At 44.7% G+C, this 21,989-nt stretch overlaps 1 protein-coding gene across 1 annotated transcript in view; it reads right to left on the reverse strand.

Annotated features, from left to right (window-relative positions):
- Positions 1–162: 162 nt before the first annotated feature.
- Positions 163–21,989, reverse strand: part of LOC133512494 (membrane-associated guanylate kinase, WW and PDZ domain-containing protein 3-like) — a 124,875-nt gene continuing 103,048 nt past the window's right edge. The window contains exons 10-21 of the mRNA XM_061842204.1: positions 19,502–20,128; positions 14,485–14,516; positions 12,706–12,964; positions 11,362–11,456; positions 11,041–11,233; positions 9,731–9,931; positions 7,300–7,485; positions 7,117–7,210; positions 5,633–5,675; positions 5,344–5,481; positions 5,124–5,262; positions 163–3,479 (exon numbers count right to left, since the gene is read on the reverse strand). Coding sequence (XP_061698188.1) covers positions 2,566–3,479; positions 5,124–5,262; positions 5,344–5,481; positions 5,633–5,675; positions 7,117–7,210; positions 7,300–7,485; positions 9,731–9,931; positions 11,041–11,233; positions 11,362–11,456; positions 12,706–12,964; positions 14,485–14,516; positions 19,502–20,128 — 2,921 coding nt within the window. The 3' untranslated portion in view covers positions 163–2,565. The remainder of the gene's footprint in view (positions 3,480–5,123; positions 5,263–5,343; positions 5,482–5,632; positions 5,676–7,116; positions 7,211–7,299; positions 7,486–9,730; positions 9,932–11,040; positions 11,234–11,361; positions 11,457–12,705; positions 12,965–14,484; positions 14,517–19,501; positions 20,129–21,989) is intronic.

Below are 21,989 nucleotides of genomic sequence, written 5' to 3' on the forward strand. Positions count from 1 at the left end.
TGACCCTCTAATGGTGAATTGAAGTCACTTTGCGGAACACATGAACATAACCACATTCGTTTGAATGTTTTAAGGACACAAAGCTCAAGAATCCCATGTCTGTGTTTTCTATAACTGAATACAGTATGACAAAAACATGCTTCTGATTTCAGTAAACCTTTATTCATCAGTGCATGATCAGAAAGGAAGATTATTTCACCAATTCTTTATCTTTTCCTGACAGTTCCCTTAAAAAAATAATGAAACAATTTACAGATGATAGTTTTTCTCCATAAAGGCAAAGATTTATACAGGTGCTGTACAATATAGAAACATTTACAACTAACTGTGATGTTAAAACTATATATATATATATTTTTTTTTATACGTGTTTGAGCGATACAAGGCCACAATCTCATACATGGCAATGGAATGCGCGGTAAACAGTACAGGTGTCAATCGTATCGACGACAGAGTGGACAAAAAAGAAAATTGTACGCGATGCTACGGGCGGTTTCTTTTGTACATCCTTCCGCAGGGAGTCTGATGCCTCACATGGCAACCGGCGTCATGTGTGCGGGTTTAAATCCACCCCGACAAAGTTTACGGTGAGGATATTTTAAGAGCAATTGGCCACCAGTTGACTTCATTTGATAAACTGTTGCTTTTCACTCCCAGTCAAGTCCTTCTCATCGAAAGTCAATGATGGGATTTACGGAGGAACTCAACGCTTTAACATCTGACTGAAAAGTACCATGTCCCTGATTCTGTGATTAATAAATATTATTCCACAATACATTGATACAATTGAGTGGATGACAAACCTCCAAAAATAACAATGTGTAATGTGCATCGCAATAGTGGTGTCAATTCAAGAATGTAATGAAAACGAGCCTCATTTTTTGACTGAAGAAATTATAATGTTAAATGAAAGGTGAAAAAAAGAAAATTTTCTGTCGCAGTGTCCATGGTTTGGCTGAAAATATAAAAGCGCTGTTCAAGAATGCGAAAGAGTGTGGAGAGTGTGGTAAGGAAGTAAAGAAACGGGTCCAAGTGAGGTGGAACAGTTTGGCGGAAGGTGTCTGGTGTTCTATGTGACAGAAGAGTCTTCGCTAGGATGACGGGCAAAGTTTATAAAACAGGTGGTGAGGCCGGCCATGATGGATGCATTAGAGACGGTGGCTCTGAAAAAACAAGAGGAAGCAGAACTTCAGGTAGCAGAAATGAAGATATTGAGGTTCTCGCTCAGAGTGAGCAGGTTGGATAGGATTAGAAATTAGCTCATTTGAGGGACAGCCAAAGTTGGATGTTTTGGAGACAAGATTCGAGAGAGCAGATTTCGATGGTTTGGACATCTCCAGAGGCGAGAGAGTGAGTATGTTGGTAGAAGGGTGCTGAGGATGGAGCTGCCAGGCAAAAGAGCGAGAGGGAGACCAAAGAAAAGGTTGATGGATGTTGTGAGAGAGGACAAGAGGACAGTGGGTGTTAGAGAAGAAGATGCACGAAATAGTCTTAGATGGAAAAAGATGACATGCTGTGGCGACCCCTAATCAGGACAAGCTGAAAGGAAAAGAAGAAAAATGCTAAAGTCAGAGCTCCTCACTTCTTACAATCATGTTCTTTAATTAATCTAAAATCTGTGTCAGTATGTCGTAAACGATTCGATAAATAATGCTCAGATCCCGTAGGAGAGCTTCTAAAATGACCTGTTATGGATTACAGAATCATAGAAATAGAATGTATAGATTTTGCAGTACTTACAATTGTAAAACCTTCAGGGAAATGTCGATGAGTAATTTTAACTCCACATCATCCCTTTGTAGGTTGTTTTTTTTTTGTGCAGCAGCATTCGCATTGTGCCTTTCAAAAAATTGTGAGCATAGGCAACCCCCCAAAACAAATATAGGCAGAACTCGCTTGTATAGACCCCCCCGCCGCTTGCCCAAGCCCATTTTCCCCTTGTAGTTTTAAACTGTAATGGTTATCTCCACATTCTCTTTCTACCTTTAAGACCTGACAAGTGAAGTGACTTAGCACATCTACCGACAGTTACAATTTCAATAACTTACATTATTATTGACAAAGAAGAAACAAACACTAGATCAACAAGGTATGCACAAGTGTCCGGTCTGTTGAGAGGCGGGTCAAAAGCGCCGCAAAAAGGTTGATAAGAACACGGGAGGCCGAGCCTCAATGTGTATGAAAAGCAGCCAGCTCGTCAATGGAGTCGTGCTGTCCAAAACGGCGTGAACACGTCCGCAAGCAACACAATCCGCGGCCATGAGAACGTGCCTTGAGCCTTCACAGTGGCAAAATCAGAGACTTCATTCAAGTCTCACACTGAATGTGGAAATGCAAGTTTTCTTCAAACCGGAGTCTGGAATGATGAGCAAAAAACAAAACCAAAAAAAAAAAAAACCCCCAAAAAACGTGATTCAACAGGAGGACGACCTGTTCCACGCTCTTTCAAGCATGCGTGTTGGAACAAACAGACATCGATCGGCCTTGCCGCACTGGTTCCAGAAATTGGGTGAAACGAAATCATAAGTCATGATAAAAACAAAACCTGTTCTGACTGTATGCCTTCTATGTTGTGTCCACCTGGGAATGGATCTTGCTAGGACTGGGAACCTTCCATGGACCTGGTGTGATGGGAGGCTTCTTATTGGAGGATGTCCCGTTGCAGCCTGGGTCCTGGATGCTATTGCTGTACCCCTTGGGGTCCTTTTTGTTCGCATCATCAGGCAACCTGTGGGACTTACTCTCCCTGTCTTTTGCACCCCTCCGGCCCAGCGTGTCCCCTCCTGAGCCTGACCTGTCCCTCTGCACATGCGACCTTGGTAGCACCGTCTCGTGCTCAGCCTTTTTTCCCCTCTTGTGGCGCTCATTTTCCGTCGCGCCCCTTTCGTCCCAATGAGCTGCAGCCTCATCTTTGTGCTTCCGCCCTTCCCCAGGGGGCTGCTGGCCCGCTGGGCGCCGCGGGCTTTGCGGCTCCTCCTGGTTCTTTGAAGGCACAACAGCGTCACGGTCCTTCTTGGAGCTCTTCTTGGGGCTGGAGGAGCGGCGGTCTCTCTGCCCTTCATGCTTCCGATCCCTGCTCATATCCTCTGAGGATCCCCGCTCTGTTTTTCTGGGGCTCTGGGAGGTGTCAACGTGGTCTAGCCTGCTTTCAGTGGCTCTCTTGGGACTGGTGCCCTTGGAGTCACTCCGGCTCGTTTTCCTGGTGTGGGTGCCGGGGCTGGTGGTACGCTTGTTGGAAACCTGCTGTCCTCTTAATCTGTTAGTTTGACGCGCGTGCTCCCTCGCGGCACCAGGAGAGCCGACTGACCATAGCTCTGTTCTGGAGAACTCCTCCGGGACGGTTACTGGGGGTGAGGATGGAGACACTTCTGAGGTAGAGATGGAGACAGAAGATGGAGAGGCCGGAGATAATAACTCCCTGTCAGTCACAGAGTGTTGGGCCAAGCTCGAGCTTGGAATGGTTACGTTGTCCTTCGAACCTGGGAAACAAGCAGTGAAAAATAAGATACTTTGCCAGCTGAAAATCCAACACATCCTTGACTGGGATATTTTGGACAATCAAGGGAAAATAAAAATGTCATGCATCGGAGGCGCGATATGCGCATACTGACAAACAAAAAAAGCACTTTGCTTTCTGTTCAATATTTAGCAGGCCGAGATGAATACTGTGTCACAACAGCAGAGTCTGTGCACAGAGCGGACAGGAAAGCAATTTTTGCTAATGTGTACAATTTCCAGGAGCAACAGCTCAAGGAAATTTCTACTTTTGAGGCGATAGGTTGATGCCAGTGAACACAGATTCTCGTTACCCTTGCTGATCAACGTTTGTTATCTCATTGAGCAATAGGGCTCGAAGTTCCATTCCCCTAACCACCATAATCTAATCATATTTCACATTATCATTCATTAATCTAACCAATACTGATTTGTATGTCATGACTAATATGTGGACTCCAAAGAGCTTTTATACAATCATAATAACCAACAACAACAATAGTAACATAATTTTCCGCCTATAAGATGTGACTTTTTTCACACGCTTTCAACCCTGCGGTTTATGCGGTGATGTGGCTAATATGTGCATTTTTTTTCTAACGGCCGCAAGGGTGCACTCGAGTGGAAATGGTAAGAGTGAGACTGAGGAAATGACTTTTACCGGTCCGGCACTGTTAGCGCTGCATTAGCGTGTTACTGCCGTGTCTCAGTGATTTATACCAGTATGTTTTTTTTTAACTGTTAGTGCGGCACTAGCATTAGCTTTAGCATTAGCAAGGCGGCCCTAGCGTTAAACTCTCTGTGTACCATCTTTCTTTGTCAATATCTCGTGTTTCAATGTCGGTTTCAGTGTGGGCACTTGCGGCTTTTACACGGCTGCGTATGTACCATGTATGTACTTACCAAATGGTATTTCCTTTACAAATGTACTGGGTGAGGCTTTTAACCAGGTGCGCTCTGTAGGCCGGGAATTACGGTACATGGCAATCTAGGGGTCTTGATCCAAATTTTAATTTTATTCCCTGTGTTCATTGGCATCTAAAATAACAACTCGATAACCCCTGCAGCTCTGTTTGTTCTTTGAGGACTCACTGCTTTGGTTCAGCCATCCAAGTACAGAACCTAATAACACGTGTTGTCACAGGCAACTGGTCTATAAATTTGATGGCGGGTGAGAGGAGGGAGCAGAGAACAACACTTAAATCTGGCAACAGTCGGATCACTTGGGAAGAAGGAGAGGAGCACAAGGTTTTACCGCGGTTATTTAGGGACAGACCAAGAAAAGCAGTGAGGCCTTTAGTGATGCTCTGGTTTCATGTAGAAGCACAGGGTGGAAGAAGAGCTCTGACCTATAAAAGGAAGAGATAAATAGAAACAGACAGCCGTGCCAATGGAAAAAACAGACAAGGCAAGTGTGATACAGGAGCATGAGAGCGCTTGAGAGCTGAAGCTATAAAAGAGGTGAGGGGGACAGATTGCAACGCATGCATGAGAAGAAGAAGAAGAAGAAGAGGCAGGAAAGGAAGAAGAAGACGAAAAAGAAGAAGACGAAGAGCTGATACTCAACTCAACAGAGCTACAGTAAGAGCATGGGAACATGTGAGCACGTGCTCATCAGGGTCACTCACTGTGATCAGGAACTAAACCCTGGCCGGGCCGGAGCAACAGATGAACTTTATTGCCTCCCGCTTGGATCAGCTCGATGGCCCGAGTGTGTGTGATGCCCTGCGTGGCCTCACCATTGATCTCTACGATCTGATCGCCAACCTGAATAGCAGATATATCGTCACGAGAGAACTTGGGAGTCTGCGCTGTCTTAATGTTGATCCAAATGGCAAAAAAACTCACATGTATACGTCCATCTTTAAGTGCAGGTCCGTCCTCAGCCAGGCGCAGGATAAACAAGCCCATGTTGTACTCTTTACCTCCTCTCAGACTGAAGCCAAAACCCCGCTGGCTACGATCCAGCTCCACCACAAAACAGTCCTTTTTGCAACGATTTGAGGTCCCCACCCACAAAAAACAAAAACAAACAAACAAACAAAACAATTCAAATGTATCCTAGGCACATTATAAGAGCTGCACAACCAAATAAAGGAAGCGCAACCACGGCAAAAATGAAGAAATCCAGTCTCACCTGCTTGAAGCCTGGTAGGTTGAACGTTGCCATGTCGCCATTCCTGAGCCAGAACAGGCATTAAACACCACAAAAATTAAATATGTGACATTTTGTCTGCAGTCTTTGTCATCCATGCATTAAACCTTCTATGATACAGAAACGTTATGCATATTAAGTATAGGATTTCGACGAGGTGCCTCAGTTTCATCAGGACTAATTTCAAACCCACCTCCATTTGAGAAGCTTCCCTCAATATGCAATAGACTTTATCCATCCATCCATCCATCCATCCATCCATCCATCCATCCATCCATCCATCCACCACTTTTCTGGGTCAGGTCGCGGGGTAAGTAGTTTCAGCTGGGATACCCAGACTTCCCTTTCCCCAGCCACTTCTTCCAGCTTTTCCGGAAGGATCCCGAGGCGTTCCCAAGCTAGCCGAGAGACATAGTCTCTCCAGCGAGTCCTGGGTCGTCCTCGGGGTCTCTTTCCGGTGAGACGTGCCCGGAACACCTCACCAGGGAGACGTCCAGGAGGCATGCAAATCAGATGCCCCAGCCACCTCATCTGGCTCCTCTGAATGCGGAGGAGTAGCGGCTCGACACTGAGCCCATCGCGGATGACCGAGCTTCTCACCCTATCTCTAAGGGAGAGCCCAGACACCCTGCTTGTACCTGGGATCTTGTTCTTTCGGTCACGACCCACAGCTAATGCCCATGGGTGAGGGTAGGAACGTAGATCGACTGGTAAATTGAGAGCTTCGCCATTCGACTGAACTCCCTCTTTACCACAACGGACCGATACAAAGTCCGCATCACTGCAGACGCTGCACCGATCCGTCTGTCGATCTCCAGCTCCATTCTTCCCTCACTCGTGAATAACAACCCCAAAATACTTGAACTCCTCCACTTGGGGAAGGATCTCATCTCCGACCTGGAGAGGACACGCCACCCTTTTCCGACTGAGGACCATAGTCTCGGATTTGGAGGTGCTGATTCTCATCCCAATCGCTTCACACTCGGCTGCGAATCGAAAATCGCAAAAATATCGATAGAATAACTTCATATGCAATCTTACCTTTCCGACCCTATACAGAGGAAGTATGGATGGATGCTGTGAACGACTTGCAATACCGCAAAATGCCACCAGGGTATCCCCTAAAACCGTTTTAAACACTGACTGACTCAAAGATTTCCTACCTACTGTTATGTAACCAAAAAAGGAACAGCAGTTCCAATGTTTTGAAGTTAAAGCCTCTCTTAAATTTGGAAGTGTGAACAGGTGAGGAACTGCTGCTGCAGATTTAAGCACAAGAAGAAGCCTGATTGCACTGTAAATTTTTTTTCTCGCGCTGCACCATTTGATCAGAGGCGGAAGAGGATTTTCTCTTCCTGCGTGTGCGCCACAGAACAGTCAAACACCGAGCTGCACTAAGAAGATTGGAGGTACTATTAATTTGCTTCCGGTCCCCGTTTGTGGGTCTCCTCATGGTGTAGCCGTACCTCTCCGCATAGATGGGAGGCTGCTGGCCAACAGGTCTGTGATGCACCGACGGACTCTGCATGGCTGAGTTTGTTGTCGACAGAGGCAGGCTGTCTGTTAAGAGCAAAAGCCACATGTACGTTGCCAAATGACACGCACGACGAAAAGTGCCGCACAGGGTGATGCAAACGAGTCGACCGTACCGTCTTCAGGTACAACCGTGAGGGTGACTGAAGTGCCGGCTTCCTTGATGAGCTGGACAATGTCGTTGTGCGACAGCTCTATGATGGACTGCGCGTTCACAGCAGAGATTCGGTCGCCCACCTTCATCCGACCCATACGGTCGGTCGGGCTGCCTTCAATGATGCGTCCGATCTTGTGAGGTATTACTGAAACATGCGGAACACATTGAAGCAAACAGGTGACCCTTACATTCAGTTCTTTGTGTGCAGAAAACACGTCAGGTTTTATATAGTGAAGAAAATACGTATTTGAACACCCTGCTTTATTGCAAGTTCTCCCACTTGGAAATCATGGAGGGGTCTGAAATTTTCATCGTAGGTGCATGTCCACTAAGAAAAATCCAGAAATCTCAATGTATGCTTTTTTTAACGCTTTATTTGTGCAATACAGCTGCAAATAAGTATTTGAACACCTGTCTATCAGCTAGAATTCTGACTCTCAACGACCTATTTGTCCACCTTTAAAAGTCCACCTCCACTCCATGTATTATCCTGAATCAGATGCACTTGGGTGAGGTTGTCAGCTGCATAAAGACACCTGTCTGCCCCATACAATCAGTAAGACTAAAACTTGTAACACGGCCAAGACCAAAGAGCTGTCCAAAGACACCAGAGAAAAAATTATACAACTCGACACGGCTGGAAAGGGCTACGAAGAAATTTCCAAGCAGCTTGGAGAAAAAAAGTCCACTGTTGGAGCAATCATTAGAAAAATGGAACTATGACGGTCAATCTCAATCGAAGTGGATCCCCATGCAAGATATCACCTCGTGGGGTCTCAATGATCCTTAGAAAGGTGAGGAATCAGCCCAGGACTACACGACAGGACTTGGTCAATGACCTGAAAAGAGCTAGGACCACCATTTCCAAGGTGACCGTTGGTAATACACTAAGACGTCATCGTTTGTAATCATGCGTGGCAGGGAAAGTTCCCCTGCTTAAACCAGGACATGTCAAGGCCCGTCATAAGTTTGCCAATGACCATTTGGATGATGCAGAGGAGTCATGGGAGAAAGTTTTGTGGTCAGATGAAACCAAAATGGAACTTTTTGGTCATAATTCCACTAACCGTGTTTGGAGGAAGACGAATGATGAGTTCGATCCCTAGAACACCATCCCTACTGTGAAGCATGAGGGTGGTAGCATCATGCTTTGAGGGTGTTTTTCTGCACATGGGACAGGACGACTGCACTGTATCAAGGAGAGGATCACCGCGGCCATGTATTGTGAGATTTTGGGGAACAACCTTTCCCTCAGTCAGAGCATTGAAGATGGGTCGTGGCTGGGTCTAGCCCTAACCCTAACCCAGTCTCCAGACCTAAACCCAATAGAAAATCTTTGGAGGGAGCTGAAACTCCGTGTTTCTCAGTGACAGCTCAGAAATCTGTCTGATCTAGAGAAGATCTTTGTGGAGGAATGGGCCAAAATTCCTTCTGCAGTGTGTGCAAACCTGGTGAACAACTATAGGAAATGTTTGACCTCTGTAACTGCAAACAAAGGCGAATGGACCAAATATTAACATTGGTTTTCTCAAGTGTTGAAATACTTATTTCATATTTATATTAAGGAGAGGATGACTGCGGCCATGTAGTGTGAGATTTGGGGTAACAACCTCTTTCCATCAGTCAGAGCATTGAAGATTAGTCGTGGCTGGGTCTTTCAACATGACAATGACAGGAAAAACCAAGGAGTGGGCCCGTATGAAGCATATCAAGGTTCTGCCATAGCCTAGCCAGTCTCAAGACATAAACCCAATTGAAAATCTTTGGAGGGAGCTGAAACTCGTTTTTTCCCAGCGACAGCCCAGTAACCTCTCTGATCTTGAGAAGATCTGTTTGGAGGAGTGGGCCAAAATCCCTCCTGCAGTGTTTGCAAACCTTGTGAACAACTACAGGAAATATTTGACTTCTGTCATTGCAAACAAAGGCTGCTGTACCGAATATTAACATTGGTTTTCTCAGGTGTTCAAATACTTATTTCCAGCTGTGTCACACAAATAAATCGTTAAAATCATACATTGTGTTTTCTGGATTTTTCTTTTTTGATTATTCATCTCACAGTGGACATGCACCTACGGTGATAGTTTCAGGCTCCTCCATGATTTCTAAGTGGGAGAACTTGCAATATAGAAGGGTGTTCAAATACTTATTTTCTTCACGGTACATTCACAAAGTTTTGGTTTCCTGGCACTATTTCAATTTGGATCTGTAGGACCAGGACGTAAACTATACAACAAAAAGAGTCAGAGGTAACTGGTCATCACCTCAGAACTGAACGCGAGTGTCGAACAGAATCTATTCATTTGTCGGATGGAATGACCCAAATCTCCACATTTATAGAACGGGTGACAAAATAACCGCTGATTGCATTCAAAACGATTCTCATGTCTGACCTCCAGGAGGGGGCTTGTTCTTTGAGGTGAGGATGACAAAGCCGAAGCCTTCGTTCTCTTTACGATGCAGAGTGACTTCAAAAGACTCGTGTCGAGAGGGATAGGCGGCCCTCTGAGGCTCCCCTCGGGGGGTCGCAGGAGAGTTTCCGACCTGCCGAGGCTGCTGCTGCTGCCCACCCTCCTCCTCCCAGCCGCTGCCATCTGACACAAACAGACACACACAGCACTTGGAAACATCCATCCATTTTCCATTATTTTCATGAGGGTCTCAGGTGACCTCGAGCCCCATCCCAGCAGACTTCCTGTGAGAGGCGGGGTCCAATCTGGACTGGGCAACATAGAAAAACAACCATTCTACAATTAACATGCATTTTTGGGGGAACGTGGGAGGAAGTTGGAGTACCCGCATAAAAAAACATGCAAAGCACGGTAAGAACACGCGAACGCCAGACTGGATTTGAACCTTACAACTCGGGGTTTGTCCGCCAGTCTTGGTATTTGCTAGTTTTAGTTAGCAAGTAGATGACAACCTTCAAAATTATTTTGCAAAAAATGTGGCAGAGCTATATGACCTCAAGCATTCACGTCCAATTGTCCATAAAACGCGACGGATGAATCTACTGTATGGAATCAATCCCAGCTTCTTAATCTTTTTGTATTCATATGCATAAAAAATGTAATAGATTTTCCACAAATGAAAGAAACACCTTGTGTTGTGAAAATCAATGTGATTTTTGCTTTTCAACACAAAAAGCATCCCTGAAGAGGATTGGTTGACATTTGAGACTGGTAGAGGTAAGAACCACATTGCGTCTTGAGTCCCATTAAATTGTAAAAAGAATCGATAAAAATAACTTTTTTTGTTTTTATTATTACTATTATTTTACGACACTTAACCTTCACCAGGCGGCACAGTGGTTCAGCTGGAAAGTGTAGGCCTCACAGTTCTGAGGTAAAGGGTTCAATCCCGGACCCACCTGTGTGGTGTTTGCACGTTCTCCCCGTACCTGCGTGGGTTTTTTCCGGGCACTCCTCCCACACCCCAAAAACTTGCAACATTAATTAGACACTCTTGATTGCCCCTAGGTGTGATTGTGAGTGCGACTGTATTCTGTCTCTATGTGCCCTGCGATTGGCTGGCAACCAGTTCAGCCTCCTGCCCGTTGACAGCTGGGATAGGCTCCAGCACTCCCCGTGACCCATGTGAGGATAAGCGGCTAACAAAATGGATGAATGGATCAATAACCTTCACCAAACATTGAAAATAAATTACAAGGCTTTTACCCTCGGAAAATTGACAATGGACTCACCTGCATGTGTGAGTTTCCTGCGGACTGTTAGCATGACCTGACCGTTGCGGGCGGCGTTGGTCATCAATTCCAGTACTTGTTTGTGAGATTTGCCTTTCACTGGCACGCCGTCTATACAAAGCAGCTCGTCCCCGGCACGCAGGCGTCCGTCCTTCTCAGCTGCGCCCAGCGGTACGATGGCACCGATGTACACCTGCAGAAACAGAAGCGTAACACCGTTTCATGTACTCTAACATATGGATTTACTGGAGGCAAAAAGGCTTCTTGTTCACTTGATCGACAGCAAGTGCTGAGCGGAGAATGAATGAGCGACGGACTTACCGGCTGCTCTGGTCCCTCCCCTCCGAGGACCCTGAATCCGAAGCCTGATTCTTGGTTTCTCTTGATGAACACATCCAGGTCCTTGGTGTTTGAAGCTGCAGAGAAACAGTTTCATCAAACCGTGCCTTAATACGCAATGACAAAAGTGATGAAAGAAACTCACTAATTTGACACAATCACGTCTAACAAAAAAAAAAATGAACCCTTCATCGCTCATCAATTCCTGCAACTTCTCATGTATAATACCCATTTCGCCAACCAAAGAAATCCTCAAAAATTGAAAGAGAACACTATACTATACTATAGATAAGGAAAATAGAAAACCTTATTCACATTGCACAAACATATACCGACACTTAGGGTTTGTAAAAATGTTGCACTTTCATTCCAATCAGATATGTAAATTATTGCTGCTCGGCAGAGAATTATGACATCGTTACGGATGACATCATATTGCAATATTACTTGGCATCTTGTTTTCCCCTCTTCTATACAATGTTTGGTATATTAACGCTTAATTTCCACTGCAATGCGCCGTTCACCTGGCTCCTCCTCCTAGGATCAATAGGCTGCATTGATACAGAAGCTAGCTAGCTTCCTGATTTTTGGGGTTAGGTATGAGTTATTATACACAAGAAATGATGGTATTTGCTTTACTTTTGTATTTCCCCTGGAAGGGTTGTTAGAAAGACAATTTATTTCCTTTTAAGTGAACATTGACCATACATTAAAACTACATACACTATTGTGGATTACCTTTTCTGCACTTCTAGTAAGTTTCTTTCGGCTTGTCCCTTTCGGGGTCGCCACAGCGTGTCATCTCAGATGAACGCACATATATGTTTGGCACAATTTTTACGCCGGATGCCCTTCCTGACGCAACCCTTCTCAGGGAGTGGAGTGGGATACGAACCCACAACTCCGAGTTTACCAAACCAGTGCTCTAACCACTGAGCTATGGGGCCTCACCTTTTCTGCACGCCTGATTTAAAAAATACAAAGAATTTAACTTAAAACAGATAACGACTGCAACTGATTTTGAATGATATATTTTCTCCTCTAAGAGACTTTTAAACTCCAGAATATTGGCCATGACCCCAAATAGTAGATACAAGTTTCTTTCTAATTAACACGTACAAAATGACTTGACATTGAGCTCTAACTAAATTAAATGTAATAAACCAACAATTAGAAGAACAGTGATGTTATTATTATTAAAGTTAATCAAGATGTGGACGTGAAGTTCCAGTTACATACATACTTTGGAACATAATTCAAATAATTGAGACAAAAGAGCAAAATATTTGTTATAACATGGCATAAAAAAAAACAATCCACACGTACGCTGGCTATCCAACATAGCTTTGGACTTGATGTATAGTTCCGAAGCATCTGGTTTGGGGGAAGATGAGCGCATGACATTGGAGAGCAGATTGGGAGGCACCTCGGCATGACCGAGAGTCTCTGGGCTGTTGTTCAGTTCCGGTCGCTGCAACTGTGTGACAGGACTCGGGTGGATGTGGTGAGGGGTTTGCTGAGGAGCGGGCTGGAATGTAGGTTGGGGTACATTCTGGGAAGCCGACTGCGATGTTGGTGCTGTGCACTGCAACAGAGGAGTCACATAGGAACGTATCCTTCTGTTAAAGCCCAAGTGTCTTGCCTATAAACATTCGAAAATACATATTGTAATGAAAAATACAGAGAACATTATTCACTTCAATGTCTATACGGAAAAATAAATACGAGCGAACAGTGCGTCATCCATGCGCAAAGTTGCGGAAGTCTCATTTGACATTCAAGTGGTCGCCATATTGCCTGCATCTTCTGTCCTTGACGTCACACCGGAACATTCCCCATTGAAAACACGCTGGGCCCAAACTGTGGGAGACGAACACGCCCCTTCTGACACGGAAGCTCTTTTCGAAGAAGAGAACATCTTACAACTGAATGAAGTCGAGCCATATTTAGATGATATGCGGATCACGGCCAAACCGCATGCCACCTCCCACCTCCCCGCCCGATGCACCTCTGCGGCGGTGAAAAAAACAATGCCGTCCACAAGCGACGAAGACGCCGCGGCCAAACCGCCTCCCCGTCCGATCCACCTCTGTGGCGATGATGAGCCACCACGGCCCGGCGCCGCGTCCGCCGTTCACGGCTTTGGCCGGGGTGGCACATTGACACATTTAGCATCCCTGACTTATGGATTACGTCCCCTTCCAACTATTATTTTTTTTAAGTAGCTGTATACACACCTACCTGTCATTTGGAACCCATGGAGCTCTCATCCTTTGCACCCGTGCAATCTATTTTTCACGACGAACCGGGTCTTTTGGAAAAGCATGAAGAGCGAATCCAACCTCCCGAGTGTTCGAGCAATATCCAGGAATACAACGAGCCGGCATTTTGGCTAACACGAAGGAACAAAGAGCTACCTTCCCACGGGTAAAACTAGTATAAACAGACGAGACCGCTTAAGTGCGCTACTGCCCTGTACGTCACTTCCTGCTTCTTCTCGAAAACAAATCCCTCCAAAGGATTTTCATAGCGGGAGTTACAAAAAGCCATATACGTCAAAATCATGTTTTGTGATGAAAAAACAAATGAGTCCATACCGGCTGCCTTTTTTTCATGAATAAAATACTAAAAATCATGCATTTCATGACAGCGGCCCTGTAAATACGCACATGACGTCACTGAACAATGTGATTTCTGTCAGCAGCAGAAAGCCCCAGTAACTGAGCGCCAAGCGCAGCCACACATTCTGCAAGGGATCAATAAAACCCGCATGAGCAAGCCTGTTGCTGCTTGAGCTGCCCGCTATTTTAAGAGTGTAGCACGGAGGAGCGATGCGGGAACAAGCTGTTAAATAAGGCACGTCATCTCGAACAGCTGAGCCCACGGTGATGCTACAATTGCTGATTGCCAGAAAGCAGCAAACTTTTCGGGAATTCTGAGCGTGCAGGAAGTGGGCTACCAGAATAATGGAGCACGCACACTGGGCACTAAATATATATTAATGAGCGATTATTCTGGATCAGATTGATCTACGACGTTATGCTTAATTAGTCAGGTTTATTAGTTTCAGACAAATACACCACATTTGTGTGTGTTTCAACTTACCGGTTTCAAAGATTTCACAGGGGATGTCTGACCTGGAAGCAGAAAATAAAAAATACGTCAAGAGATACGATGATAACAGCACATATGAATTGCTTTGTCTTTGACCTGTTGTGTTGCCATTGCAATAAAAGCAGTTGAGGATTGAGTTACAATTTGAAGCAGGTCTTTGGAATCCAATCGCAGTTTCTTGCGTGATAAGACGCAGAAATCCCGGTATTTTGAACATTGTTAAGCAACGGAGGATACCACAACACAGGAAAGGAGCATGTACTGTACTTACTGATGAGACATTGGACATCAGCTCCCTGATATATTTAGCAGGATTGCTTTTCTGACACTGAATTGTATGAAAGCTCGCCGAGTGGCCATTACAGATGCCAGCCAGCGGGACGCAACTCAATGATGCCAGTAGGAGGCGCTATTCTCCAATCAAGCAATACAAGCTTGGACATTGCAAACAGAGGAGAAACCATACCGCAGTCACTCTCAACTATCGTCAGTTCTGAGTAACCCACTTTTAAAGAAGCTATTTTCGCATAATCACACTTTTTAACATAACAACACATTTGACATCACCTTAATGATAAACTGAGCATGAACACGACTGCATTCACCAAAAAGAACAGTAAAATTAAACAAACGTCAATGTAATGTATGAAAAGCACCGGTTGCAAAGTGCATAATTGATGAGCACAACTGCCTCGCAGTTCTGAGGTCCCGGTTTAAAATCTGGCCTTCATGTGTAGAGTTTGCATGCTCTCCCCGTGTCTGTGGAGGTTTTCCAGGGCAGTGATTTCCAACCTTTATAGAGCCAAGGCACATATTTTACAATTGAAAAATCCCACGAGGCACCAACAAAAGTAAATGCCACCAAAAATGGATCGATTAATTACTGTATGTACTTCCTGCCATCTAATCGAAGAGAATTTTTTTGTCCTGTCTGTAATTGTGCCTCACTGGCATAAATAGATGAATAAAGATACACAATTTCTTGGAAATAAATGTTTTTTTTTTAGCGATGACATAAAATTGGATAACTTCCAACGGCACACTAATGTACCCCGGCACACTGTTTGGGAATCACTGTTCTCGGGGTAATCCACTTTACTCCCACATTTCCGAAACATGCGTGGTAGATTAATCGAAGACTCTAAATTGCCCGTAAGTGTGAACGTTGAGTGTGAATGACTGTTTGTCTATGTGCCCGAGGACTGGCTGGCAACCAGTTCAGGGTGTACCACAGCTCTCGCCCGCTGCCACCCGGGATAGGGTCTGGCATGTTTGGAGAAAATGGTTAGATGGAATGATGGATGCACAACACTTCATGGATTATTATTAAAAAAAATAGTCACATGAAAAAAGCAGTGCGTGCATCTTCCTGTACTGTGTGGTGACAAATTCTTACACACACTGTTTCAAGGAATTCATCTGTGCCGTTTCTAACCTTGAAAAGTCATCTGACGGTACTGTCAATGACACCAGTAAATTTTCCCTACCTGTCTGCAACCCACTTATTGGGCCCCAGCCAGCAATTGAGAATTGCTGCTATATGGCATGGAAAATATGTACTGTACTTATTGTATATTTGTACTGGCGTTATGTCTTCTGATTTAGGTGTCACCGTTAAAGAAGCGGCTGGTAAGGTAAATGGTGCAGGAAGTTTCAATATTTCCTTGTCAGAAATGAAATGTAAAAGTCCAACGCCTTGCTCCCTGGACGAAGAGCACAATATAGAGCTCGTGCACCTCCGTCACCGAAGTCACGGGACTGGCAATACTACCGGGCAAGCAAAGCATTGCTCAATGCTAAGTCCGTTGGAGACGACACGATGATACGTCTTGTAGCACGATGCCCAGAGTTTTGTCCGATACCGTTAAACATTTAGAAGGTGATAATAAACGAAGGTACGTGGAAAAATGAGGGACATTTGGCACAGAGGACCCGTATTTAATGCCGAAGTCGATGTTTTCGCCGATAAGAAATTGGACTGTTAACCCGCTTCCGCCTGTCTTGGATAACTGGATCTACACATGTATCTAGTGAGTAAGTCGTCGAGATTTACACGGAAGAGTTTGAAAGTGTAGAAAAGTCTGGACGCATACAAATACTTCGTTGCTGGATCTGTTCTCAACGGGGAGATGGCTCGTGAACGCGGAAATGTGTTCGGCTACACGTTAACCTTTGCCGAAATCCATCGATCTTTTCAGCTCGTATTCAATACAAATACCAATATTTAAATAAATGACCCCTGGTTTTACACAAACTTGCATTCATTAACTATGATTGAAAAAAAAAAAGGAGGGCAAGCGAGTCGGCTCCTCCGTACCGTTTCCCAAGAAGTATTTATCATGCCAAGTTGGGTCATTTGAGAACAATGCGTGAAAAAAAACAAGACAGAGTCGGCTCCTTCCGTACTCGGAAGCGTGTTGCGGCCACATGTTCAACTTTGATAAACCTCTCTGTGACAGATGCTTTTTTTTTTTTTTAAATATGCATTGTTCTCAAATGAGTCCAATGTATTTTTAAAAAAAGAACCTAAACCGCTGGGATAGGCTTCAGCCCCCATACACGGAAACGTGTTGCAGCCGCATGTTAACCTATGTAAACCTCTGTGTGACCGACGGTTTATTTTCTTTTTTTAAATACGCATTGGACTCATTTGAGAACAATGCATATTTAAAAAAACCCCAAAAAACTTCTGTTGGGGAGAGGCTCACCGAAGTTCAACGTGTGGTCGCAACACGCTTCCGTGTACGTTGAAGACGACTCCCTGTTGTTGTTGTTTTTTTTTTTAAACGCATCGCTCTCAAATGAGCCAATTTGGCATTATGAGTACTTCTTGGTAATTTGAGATTGAGAAGAATAATTCCGACCTGAAATGAAGTGATCGCTACACAGTGGTGTTTATTTTGGTTGGGGACTATCCATCATGTTTCATTGCCTAAATCCATCGCTCTTTTCTCGTCTTTTCAGCTGGTATTCTATTGAAAGATTTCTTTGAAGATCTGTCTTGTCTGTTGTAACAATCAACAGCACAACAAGTTTCGGGCATTGTGTATATTCTGCTCCGGTTCAATGTCCCCCACATTGTGGAGCATCTTTTTTTGAACAGCAATATGGCGCCGTGAAAATGGTGACGTCACGTGCACGAGCTCTATACTGTATCTGTCAGTTGAATTTACATCTACTACTGTTTCTGTAAATAAGGAGCTTGGCCACACAATTTGCATTTTTTTTTTTAATAAATACCGATTAAAACAAATCTGGCCATAGTGCCTTCTCATATTCTAAACAAGAACCTGTACAACGATGGAGCATTAAAAATATGCCTGCACAAGCAGAGAATTATAGCAGCCTGTGCAAGTATGCAGCTCAGATCCGCAGATCAGCCCTTCAAGTCCGTGGAAGCTTAATGTGAACAGAAGGGTAGAAATTCTCCACCGGGGACCCAGTCTCTGCACCTCGCCTGGGAGCAACAAATGAATCACAACAAGCGCCACCTTTCTGTGCCGTCACACGGGAACTTGCCATATGACTAAGCATGATGTCCTCCCTGCTTGGGATTCTGACGCGGTAGTGCAGATGCTGCAGTGTTGGAGTGTGAAATTGCTTTATACAATCCTGGGAGAGCCTTGTTTGTGCGGTGACGCCTCTGTAATGGACACCACAAAGGTTTATTTAATTGAATGGGTCTTTCCCTGTCTTCCTCTTAAGACTCATGTAGCACTCTCTTGCATACCGTGTTTCACATATATATAGTACATGATAGACACAGTCGCTCATGAATATTTACACACTGTATATTGCTCGCCCAAAATTTGGGCTATTTGGCGGTGGCGTGAAATTTCTGGATGGATGGAAAATGGACTGCAACCTTTACACTACCTTAATTTGACCTACTCTAAAGATTTGATTGCACGCCCGTTCATTGTTTCAGGATCTTATGCACAACTTGCTGTTCACTAACCGGGAGCGGAATGGCAAAATGCACAATATGCGTTAGATTCATGAATGGACCCAGACATTTCCATGGATAGTCACTTCTTTTCCTTTCTGTGACTCTTCCAGTCTTTCTGTATTTCGGTTGCAACCTGCTGAAGACGGTACCAGTCTTCTTGACAAGAGTTGGGACTCTTTCTACTCTGGGGTTGTCCAGGATAAGAGGCGCCAAGCACATGTTAGTATACGTATCGCCCCACAGCTTAGTCCCCTGTACAACGGGGTTCAACCCCAGTAGACAAGAAGGTAAACCATCATCCGGGCAGCGCTGCTGCTCCTCTGCAAAGAGAGGAACCGGATGAGGTGGCTCGGGCACCTGGTTAGCATTCCACTTGGATGCCTCCCTGATGAGGTGTTCCAGGTATGTCCCATTTGGAGGAGGCCCAGTGGATGACCCAGGACATGCTGGAGAGACTACGTCTGCTGCGACCCAATTCCAGATAAGCCAAGTACCGTATTTTCCGCACTATAAGGCGCCACCGCATTATAAGGTGCACCTCCAATGAATGCCCTATTTTAAATCTTTTCCCATATATAAGGCACTATAAGGCGGATAGAATAGACACTAAAGTAGGGTCTGATGTTACGTTATGGATCCATTAGATGGAGCTGCACTAAAGGCTCAATATTGATCCACATATAAGGCGCACCCAATTATAAGGCGCACCGTCGGCTTTTGAGAAAATTAAAGGCTTTTAGGTGCGACTTATAGTGCAGAAAATACGGTAAATGGATGGATGGCTGGGAATTGCCAAGTAACAAGTGGCTAGGAAAATGTGTGACACAACCCAGAAACTTAGTCCAATCCACTATGAATCCAATTCCACTGATGAATGTTGCTTGGACTACCCAAAAAGTAGTAAACTATCTGTGTGACTCATAACATTGTGTGAAGTCAAACTGTAAACTAAATAGCACATATCACACAGAATGCACGACTTTAGACACGTAGCCTACTTGTTTAGTGACGACCATTTTTTTTTTTTTTTAACATGAAAATGCCAGAGTGCTAACTCACCTCCCCGAAGTACCAGCACATTGACCTCACTGCCTACAGGCAAGTCTTTGAGGATGTCCACCACCTGTGAGTGACTCAATGTCTGCACATTCTGTCTGTTGATCTCTTTGATGACATCACCCTTCAGCAAACCTCGGCACCACTGAGCATCCAAAATCATCTTAACTTTTTGGCCCAGTGGGCAGTCCGCAATGGCAAAGCCAAAACCTCCAGGGCCTTTCAATAAAGGCACGCTGATGAGTTCAGGCTGAAGCAAGGTGGCATCTGGGCCCTCCTGGTTGTGGGCCTGAGTCAGGTGGTGATGGTGCGAATGGTGGTGGTGATGGTGCGAATGGTGCTGGTGGTGGCGCCCTCCGTTAGTCATCGGTGGTACTCCAGCAGTCTGCCGAGGGAGCGTTCCTCCTTGCTGGACCTTATGTTGGGGGTCCTGAGGCGTGGAAGAGGCGGAAGAAGAGCACATGTCCTTGGATGCCTCCTCACCACTGCCAGAGTCCTCAGGTAGCGGGTAACCGCGGCACAGGACCATATCCACATACTGGTTGATGGGGATGGATTGGAACATCTGCACCACATCAGCATGTGTCTTCCCGAGAACACATGTCCTATTGATATCAACAATCACGTCACCTGAAAAAGCAAATAATGAGGTTTCACTGTTTTTAATGGAATAGTTAGAGAAAATCACAATCACATCCAGCTGCTGAAATATTTAAAATCTCAACATTTTTGTCATTAAATCTATTTCCACAAGTGCTACTGAAATTACGTTTTCACCAGATCTTGGGAACAACCTAAGTCATCCATCCAGACAAAGAATGGAAAACAAATATGATCAGAAATTAAGTGGTGTGTAAGACAGTGAAATGACACAGGGAAAAAGTATTGAACGCGAAGTATGGGAGGCGCAAAAAGGCACGAAAAGCAAAGACACCTAAAATTGATCAATAATCAAACAGCAATCCAGCCGCTTGTCAATGTAAATGCATTTCTGATGGTTTAGTCGTAAATGATAGCCCATACAAAGATCTCATTCCCAAGATCAAGACATCTCATGGTGGTCATTGATCTATTGTCTATACCGCTTATCCTCATTTGAGTCACGGGCATGAAGCCAATCCAGGCTATCTTCGGGAGAGAGGCGGGGTACACCTTGAATCGAATAAATAACCATTCGTACTCTCTCAACCTACAATGCATGTTTTGGCATGTGGGAGGAGACCAGAGTACCCAAAGTACCCAAAGAAAACCCATGAAGGCACGGGGAGAACATGCAAACTCCACACCCAGATTTGTGCCCCTGTCCTCAGAACTGTTAACTTGTTGTCCGCCATCGCAAATTAATTGTTGGAAAACATAAGAACAGCAACGGTCACAGGCAGATATCTGAGCTTCTGAACGTTCCAGTGAGCATGGTTGATATGAATTGAATTGAATATGTAAGAGGAAAGCCAATCATACCACCATAAATTTGACTCATTCAGGTGCTCCTCGAAAGAGACAGAGGAGTGCAAAGAATAATCAGCAGAGCTGTCTAAAGAGCCAAGGACCACCTGTGAAGAGCTCACAAAAAGGCCTGGAATTACCAGGTATTCTTGTCACAATGATAACACTGAGCAATGGCACTGTATGCGCACTCAACACGCAAGACCCCATTGCGGGAAATAAAGCACATCAAGGCTCGTTTAACGTTTGCTGAGCAACATTTCAACAAACCAGTTAAATACAGTCGGTCTATTGAGAGAAAATTGAACTCTTTTGAAGAAATGGGAAATGGGCATCACCCTAAAAAAAACACCTTACCAAAAGTGAAGTTCGGAGGTGGGAACATGACAGTGTGGGGTTGCTTTTCAGCAAATGCGACTGGTAAACTTCACATTACATAAGGATGTTTAAATGGGCAAATCTACACATGACATCTATGAAGATTGGTAAAAATAAAACGAGGGCAGACATTTCATCAGGATAATGATCCAAATCATACTGCCAAGGAAAGGCTTGATTGGTTACCAAGAAAAAAAATATAGGTGGAGCAGCCATAGAGCGTTGGTCTCACAGTTCTGAGGACCGGGGTTCAAATCCAGAACCCGCCGGTGTTGAGTTTGCATGTTTTCCCCGTGCCTGCATGTTTTTTTTCCCCCCCGCAGAACTCTTCCTCCATAGCCCCAAAATATGCATTAATTGGAGAATTTAACTTGCACGTAGGTGTGATTGTGAGTGCGACTGTTGTCTGTCTCTAGCTGCCCTTCGATTGACTGGCAACCAGTACAGGGTATACCCTGCCTCCTGCCCGATAATAGCTGGGATTGGCTCCATCCCTCCCGTGAGGATAAGCGGCTCAGAAAATGGCTGGATGGACGGGAAGGGAGCAAACACTTTTTCACACGACTGTAACTTTGGTTAATTCGCAAAGATGCAAATTATACAACAACAAAAAGATGAGTTTAACCCCCCCAAAAAAACAACTAAAGGAACCAAAAAAAAAAAAAAA

Source organism: Syngnathoides biaculeatus, chromosome 2 (assembly GCF_019802595.1).
Source record: "Syngnathoides biaculeatus isolate LvHL_M chromosome 2, ASM1980259v1, whole genome shotgun sequence".
Lineage (NCBI taxonomy): Eukaryota > Metazoa > Chordata > Actinopteri > Syngnathiformes > Syngnathidae > Syngnathoides > Syngnathoides biaculeatus.